The 8,376-nt window shown below is 42.3% G+C and overlaps 1 protein-coding gene across 1 annotated transcript; it reads left to right on the top strand.

Moving 5' to 3' along the window:
• Positions 1–1,420: 1,420 nt before the first annotated feature.
• Positions 1,421–2,365, top strand: LOC109147394. The gene has a single exon (XM_019295048.1). The coding sequence runs from the start codon at positions 1,421–1,423 to the stop codon at positions 2,363–2,365; it is 945 nt and encodes a 314-aa protein (XP_019150593.1).
• Positions 2,366–8,376: the final 6,011 nt, after the last annotated feature.

Below are 8,376 nucleotides of genomic sequence, written 5' to 3' on the forward strand. Positions count from 1 at the left end.
AGGAATAATCTCAGACTCCCAGAGTGCTTTTATCCCGGGGCGTTTAATTACAGATAATATCTTGGTAGCAGCGGAAGTGGGGCACTATTTACATAGAAAACAGTGTGGCCGTGCGGGGTGGAGTGCGCTAAAACTGGATATGTCAAAAGCTTATGACAGAATGGAATGACCTTTCTTGAGGAGGATGATGACTGTTATGGGTTTTGATGATCACTGGATTCGTCTTATTATGTTGTGTGTTACCACAGTAAGATATTCAATTATGGTAAATGGGGAGGTGGGTGGATGTGTAACCCCAACTCGTGGGCTCAGGCAGGGAGATCCTCTTTCTCCCTACTTATTTATTATTTGTGCGGAGGGACTTTCAATGTTATTGCAGAGAGCACAGATGGATGGGGCTATACATGGATGTAGGGTGGCCAGAGGGGCACCACCGGTCTCACACTTGTTTTTTGCAGATGACAGCCTGTTGTTTTTCAAAGCGAATATTCAGGAAGCAGCTGTTATTAAGCAGTGCCTAATTAGATATGAGAAATTGTCTGGCCAAATGGTGAACTTTAATAAATCAAGTATTTGTTTTAGCAGAAATACCCAGATGGCGCATAGAGAGCAGGTGGCGTGGTGTTTGGGAGTGGAACTGGCATCCAATTTTGGAAAATATCTTGGGCTTCCTTCCTTTATAGGAAGAAATAAAAGGACTGTATTTGCATATATAGAAGATAAAATCAGGCAGAGAATTGGATCATGGAACAAAAAATTGCTCTCACAGGCTGGGAAGGATGTGCTCTTAAAAAGTGTGGCTCAGTCTATGCCTACTTTTTCTATGAGTGTTTTTTTGTTGCCTGAATCAGTGTGTTTGTCTATACAGCGTATTATGAACAAATATTGGTGGGGGACAGGTACAGATCGTGGAATACATTGGAAAGCTTGGGATAAATTATGTATCCCTAAAAAATATGGAGGATTAGGTTTTAAGGACCTTCGTGCATTTAATCTGGCCATGCTAGGAAAACAGGCATGGAGATTTCTTACGGAACCCACCACTTTGGTAGCAAGGATTTATAAGGCTCGATACTATCCTACGACCACTTTTGTTGATGCTACCATAGGGAATAACCCAAGTCACTGCTGGCGTAGTATTATGGCCACCCATGATCTAGTCTGCGCCGGGGTGCGCAGAAAGATTGGAAACGGTAGGGATACATTGATATGGGGACATCCTTGGTTATCTGATGATCCTAGCCCTTTGGTTCAAACACACATGCCTAAGGAGTTACGAGGGGCATTAGTGAGTGGCCTGATAGATTAAGATACAGGTACCTGGGATCCACATATTCTCAATGATTTATTTATTCCTGAGGATGTGACCCGAATCTCAAGAATACCGGTAAGCCCAGATTATGATGACACATGGTATTGGATGGGGGACACACAAGGAGTATACACGGTGAAGAATGCCTATAGGCGAATTATGGGAGATTATTCTGACAACCCAGGGACTTATAAATGGGTTACATTGTGGAAATTACGAGTACCACCCAAATGGAAAATCTTTCTATGGAGGGTTGTGTCTGGCATACTACCCACCACTGATAATTTAATTATTAAACGAGTGGAGGTGGATCCTATATGCCTCATGTGTGGCACTACACATGAGAATATTATGCATGCACTGATTTTATGTGATTACTCTAAAATGGTTTGGAATATTTCGGGATTACCTGTCACAAATATTCTGACTAATCATTTCCAATCATGGTTCATAGGCGTGCTGGACTCGTTGACGGAAGGGCAGGTACGGCTGGCTGTTGGGATTCTATATTATTTGTGGCTAGCAAGGAACTCGGCATTATGGGAAAGAAGCTTGCCACGGCCCACATCCACGGTGAGGAGGGCGGTGATGGCCGAGGAAGCCTTCACCAGGCTGGGACGTGCGAGTTACCAGCCTCATGCCACCGTGTTGCCGGAGAGCGACCCACACGACCGGCCCAGGTGTTACTTCGACGCGGGCTACAGACAACACACGGGAGAAGCGACATACGGAGTTGTGCTACTCAATCACGAAGGAGTCTTTATGGCGGCCACGGCAGGAACGTTACCGGGTGCTTTTTCACCTATTATGGCAGAAGCTCTAGCCTGCAAGGAAGCTCTATCATGGCTTAAGGGGTGCGATACACAGATGGTTGATCTACTCACAGATTGTATGGAGTTGCGAAACATGGTAACATCAAGAGGTACCGGAACTCGATCTTATGTTGGGGTCATTGTGGACCAGTGCAGGACAACTATGTCATTATTTACTTCTTGTTCTTTACATTATATTTCCAGAGCTGTTAATATGCATGCTCATACACTAGCTCGTTAGCTTTCGATCAGGACCATCCTATGTACTGGGATGTAATCCCTCCAGACTCTATTACTATGTTCATTCATTAATATACCAAGTTACTTGGCTTTCAAAAAAAAAAAAAACTATTCTAACATAATACAAATAAATGTAAATTAATTTTTTCAATAAATATATTGTAGATAGAAAATGTAACACAATTCAATTACATTTTTGTTATTAAATTCTAATAACATAAATTAATCTTTCAAAATATAATTCTTAAAAATTATTTTTTTAAAGAAAAAATTAAAACAAAATAAAATATTAATACAAAATATACAAAATACGTGTCTTTTATAAAAATAGCAGCCCAATCCATTCCTATCAGTTCTAATATATAACCCAATACACAACCCAAAACCCAAACCCAATATTGGAACCTAGACCCGGCCCAAGATCCGACCATATAAACACTAAACCTAATCTCTTCGCCCCCATCCCATCTGCCCTCTCTCTATTATTCTAGAAACCATAACTCCTCGAAGGAAATTCCAGATTCATCCTCAGATGTTAACCCTCGATTGCTTTCTCTTTCCGTCTATGAACCTCTCACCGTCTGTGTCTCTCAGTTTCGAAACCTCTCTGTTACTCCATCAAACCTCTCTGTTACTCCATCTCGACGTCGTCTTCGGCTCGCCGCCCTTAAGCCTCCCTCCTTCATTATGCGACTATATCTGGAAACATGAACAAATGCAGGGAAACAAATCGAATCTAAACAAATAGGTAAATCTGAAATTCCTTATGTTCAATTTTTTTGTTTTTCTTTTCGAACATGCAAATCCTTCAAGTCCTTGAGAGAAAATTTTCGATTATACTGTGCATGTTATATTTTTTTATTTTTCCGGTTTGATAATTTTTTTTTTCAATAAAATTTTTTTTCCCATTTTTTCCCAAATTTTACCGATTTTTTTTCGAATTTTTTATAATTCCTTTTGGTTCAATCTTTTAATGTTATTAATTTATAGTTGGTTTATTTTATTTTCTACTAAAATTTTTTGTTTTTTTTTTTAACATGCAAATTTCACAGTCTGCATCAGAAAAATTATTGAAACGGAAAAAATCTTGTCGAATATATGTTCATTTTACAACTGTATGTTATTTTTTTTCTGTTTGATAAATACTTGTCGATGAGATATATGTATTCAAAGTACAGTGAACCAATTTTCCATTGATTAGAATATGTACACGAATTTATATATACCCCACAATATTGTTATATACACATTACATACCAACACACCAAAATCTATCTATACACATTATTAAAATAATAAGTTTCTATAGTATTTAATACAGAAGAAAAATAATACTCTGTAACTAAACAAAAGATATTCAAGATATAATATAAGTCACTATATCTGGAATATATCATCAGTTTTTCTACTATTATGATCATACTTTACCCTGATGATTTCAGGTATCAATGGCATTGAGAAACAGGTTACTGTATGTTGTTCAAATCCCATAAAAAGGTTTTAAAGCAGGTTGCTTGGTATGCGTTGAAACCCCTGAAAAATGGTTTCCTACAGTTTGCAAATGCATGTGTCAAAAGGAGGGTAAAGCCTATACAAAATGGAGGAAGCCTATACAATTAATTCAATTCTTCATGAGACAGAGCATCGTTTAAAAGGAAAATATCACCATTGTTTTTTGAACAGCTTCATTGAGATAGAGCAGAGCAGCCCCACTGCAAATGTGGATGTGGGGTTTAACCATGTATGCAATATGGACTATTTATAGGTAGTTTTTTCACCAAAATTTAGTTTCAAAATCAGTACTTCTTGAACACCATGCTTGCTTGCTTCTGTTGTACGCAAGTTTGGAAAACCAATGTATCTGCTGTACTTCTCAACCAATGTATATATTTGTCAGTGAATAGTAATTCAAGTGAATAGTAATTCAAGTGAATAGTAATTCAAGTGAAGAGTAATTCAAGTGAAGAGTAATTCAAGGAGTAATTAAATATATTTGTCAGACATGTATTGTCAAATCAAATGTTTACCTTAAAGGTAATAATTTTTAATTAAAAAAATCAAAAAAGGCAAAATACCTCTAAAACTTGAGCGGGAATTTACACAGCCAAATCTGTTTGGCTTTTTTATATATAGGATTATCAAGCTCCATAAGGGATGTTTATAACACCACCTATTGTAGAAACTACGAACTTCATAGCACCACCTATAACACCACCTGTTTGGCTCCGTTTATCGTGCCTATGTCTAGTTTGATGTTTCGGGTACCGTTCGTAGGTGGTTTATGAGTCTATTATATTGCATGCTAGTTGAATTGGTATCCCGTTAACCTATGTGGAAGGAGTATGAACCCCTTAGGACCATTCTTAGTATGTGATGGATCACGCATAGGTTTTGTTATGCGCTTTCTCCCCCTTCCCAATGTGTAATATGGGTTGCATGTGCTTGCTATGTGTTATGTGTGTGTGTTACCCCAATTCGGTTGCGATCGGATTGGTTATCCTGAGCTGCGGTTCAGAAGCTGGCTGCGGTCAGATTGATACTCTTAGGCTGCGGTCCACCGTTTGGTTGCGATCAAACGTTTCTATACGAGCTGCGGTTCGTCCTTTTTCCTGGCTGCGGTCAGATGACATTCTCTTGGGCTGCGGTCCACTGTTTGGTTGCGATCAAACACTATGATGAGCTGCGGTTCATCGGTCGGTTGCGATCGACCCCTCCGTGTTGCGATACGGGGCAGGGTGCTGCAGGGCCGTGTCAGAGCTATATGCGCTGACCCTCATGTATGGGCATGCGATTGGTCCTATGGCGCCAACAAAGTGTGTTATGTGTTGTGACATGGACGAGTTGTGATTACGAGTGTCTTGGGGGATGTGACTATGGGATTTATATTGGGGATTGTTCATGTTGGGTTATGATCATTGTTTATGCTTTGCCTTATCTGCCTTATCTGTTGTGAACTGCATATGCTCGTTATAACTGTTGCTTGTGTCTGGCCTTATCTGTCGAGTCATTCCCGGTTTTAAAGCTAGAGTTCGTAGGATATATCTTCATGCTCAAAATGGTTTTCGTATATCTATATATATCTCTATATGTATTGTATTTCAACGCGTTGGAGTGGGTTACCAGCATCTCTCGCTGAACAGATATATTTGGCTTTCAGGCACAGAAGATTAAGTCACTGGAGTGCGCTAGAACTTAGAAGTAGATAGTTTCCCTTTTGGCCTGCGTGCCACGTTTACATATTTACGCTTTGAGGATATTAGTTAGTTAGCCTGTGCACTTGGGTTCTCTAGCCCAGGTGTGGCATAGCACCCCGAACGCTTGTATTTATATCTTGGGATTTAATAAGATTCTACCTTTATTATAAGTTTTAAATGTCTTGAAAATCTGGGGTGTTACAGTTGGTATCAGAGCTTTAGTTTGACCCTAGGATAAGACTCTTAAGACCGGACTTTAGGACACTAGGCTTGAACTCTAGGTACTTAGGAACATAGGATCCAGGAATCTTAGGACGCGCAGTGAGATTGTGAAACCTACACATAACCTCCCCTCACTTCATCCCTCTCTAACTTAAAGGAACCTCCCCCTACGCTTACCACACCAGGTAAGGGTGCGAATAGATAAGTTTACTTCCACAACTGGGTAACGTACACTTACCCGATAAATCGCCTCGTCCTAACTCCCGTCAAAAGACTTGACAAGGACCCTGACCAAAGAAAAGGAAGATTTGGATGACTACTAAGCAGAGGCGTTACAGTCAGGACTGCTAAAAGGGACGGACTGCAATACGCACCAACCCAGGGTAACCACGATAACCCCCGAGTCAGACAAATGACATGCACCTTCCGACAAGTTGCCTTATCTCGGCAAACCCGGGTCGCGGCTACAACAAACAGGAAGGAGAACTAGGACACCTATTAAAGTAGCGAAGGAACGACACCATTAGTCGAATCCTTGGGTGCAAGGTAAATATATCGCGACACCTTGCGACCCCACCACCCCAATTTAAAATATCATCCGCCCTGAAACCCCAGCATCTTGGTACCCCTATTTGTTGAAAACTCCCACCCGAATCCTTAATTACCTTAAGAGCAAATTCGCAACCGTCATGACCTTGCTCACCCTTTGTTGCGCTTAACCCAAACCCTCGGAAACCCTAAATTGTTATTGCCCTTACTCTAAGTTCGTATCCCCACTCCGTTTGGAAACCCTGTTAAAAACCGTAGAGCAGCATAAGGCCCTTACCCTGCCCAGGGGCGTGAAGAACCGACATTCATTCATTCAATATTAAAATAAGTTGTTAGATAGGAATCGGCGAAGTAGGTGGAGGTTACGAATACGTATCACCCCACCCTTACACGAAAACCGTGAAGGCTTCACGAGAAACCATAGCCTGTACGTACGCCACCGAAGAACGCCATGCGTTGACAAGAGCGGGCAAACAAATACGTTCAATGTGTCAGGGGCCCTCGCTACAGAAAACATCGTCAAATAGGTGCAACAGGCCGAACCTCAAGGAGGACATAAAGCCTTGCTAAGAATTTCATCCACCAAGGAAGGGATGAAACCCAATAGGACAAGAAAGACTAACCCGAAACCCCCTTACCCTTAAGAACCCTTGGCAAGGATTAGGAGTCAAGACCTAGGGAAACGTGCTGGGTCCAGACTTCTGGACATCCGAGGGGAACGTGCACGGAAACCATCACGAGAATTCCCCTGGAAGCCATAGAGACGAAGGGGACTTCGACACGGGAAGAGAAGATCAAACGAAAATCTTAGAATCAAACAAAGCCAAGGAAAAGGGATCACCAGTTCGACTGCACGCCACAACCAAGCCCCAAACAGGCGTAATCACTCGAAGCCAAGAGTCCTTAGCCCCTTTCCCTCCCCTTGCCAATCAAGTACCATTTCGTTAAAGAATCCGTCCTATCACTCCAAACCTCGCTCTTGATCCCTCATTACAGACAAACCCGTACAAGGTGGCAACCTTCCTTCCTGTATTACGACCTTGAGACATCGACCCTATCCGCCCCTCGACTTTGAAACCTAGCCCTTGCACTTCTTACACCCCTTTAAACCCAGACCAAGAAAACATAGATATATATATATGTATGTATATCTACCTCTAGAACTCGTGCTTAAGGATCAATGAACAATGTACGATGGGTCATCATATGTATCCAAGTCCCTTTTATTGTGCACAAGGGCATGGGACTTGTCAGGACATGAATCTGTGCATTTTTGGGGTCTTTCCCGAAGGAATTGACTATTCCTAGTCACTTTCCCGCGGGTCCCCAACGGGTCCTTGACGGGACCTTGGCAGGAGCTTGGCAGGCGGACGACCGCCCACCTCGCGCCCACTGGTACAATGTGCTGATTTCTTAACCCCTCATTTTATTGATTTGTGGCGCACTTGTGTGCCTCGATTGAGGAACGGGGGACACCACGGGGGAACGGGGGAACATCAAACGGGGAAGCCGGGGTCCCAAGGTGGGATAATTTCCAGCGGGTAGCCGGTGGGTAGGGGGCCACCCGCCGGACTTTACTGTTCCGGGCAGCGGGTCGCTGGCGGGCAGCTGCCCGCCCGCCGGCTGCCCGCTGCCGGGAAGGTGTTCTCGGCCGTGGGTAGGTGGCGGGTCCCCTACCCCCCACTGACTCTTATCACACAATACGCCCCGGGAACCGTTGTGGAACCCGAAACCATGCTTAGACACCCTACAACGCAATTAACGACAACACGTAGACAATTAACGGATCAAATACGAGGAACGAACGGCACATAACCTATCATGCTTTTCTAGACATAATCAACACCCAAACATGCGATTTCCCCACCCCACAATCCAAGAATCATAACATACGATACAACCTAGGGTTCTAATCACTTTTATATCAACAAGGATACGATTCGTCTTCTAATTGCAAGATTTGGTAAGAATAACACATAACCATCAAGAGCATCACACAATTATCAAGAACAACACATAATCATCAAGAACTCCATATAATCATCAA

This window comes from Ipomoea nil, unplaced genomic scaffold (assembly GCF_001879475.1).
Source record: "Ipomoea nil cultivar Tokyo-kokei standard unplaced genomic scaffold, Asagao_1.1 scaffold1993, whole genome shotgun sequence".
Taxonomy (NCBI): Eukaryota; Viridiplantae; Streptophyta; class Magnoliopsida; order Solanales; family Convolvulaceae; genus Ipomoea; species Ipomoea nil.

Coding starts and splice junctions, on each gene's coding strand:
- LOC109147394 (XM_019295048.1), top strand. CDS start 1,421: ATGGGGGACACACAAGGAGTATACACGGTGAAGAATGCCTATAGGCGA.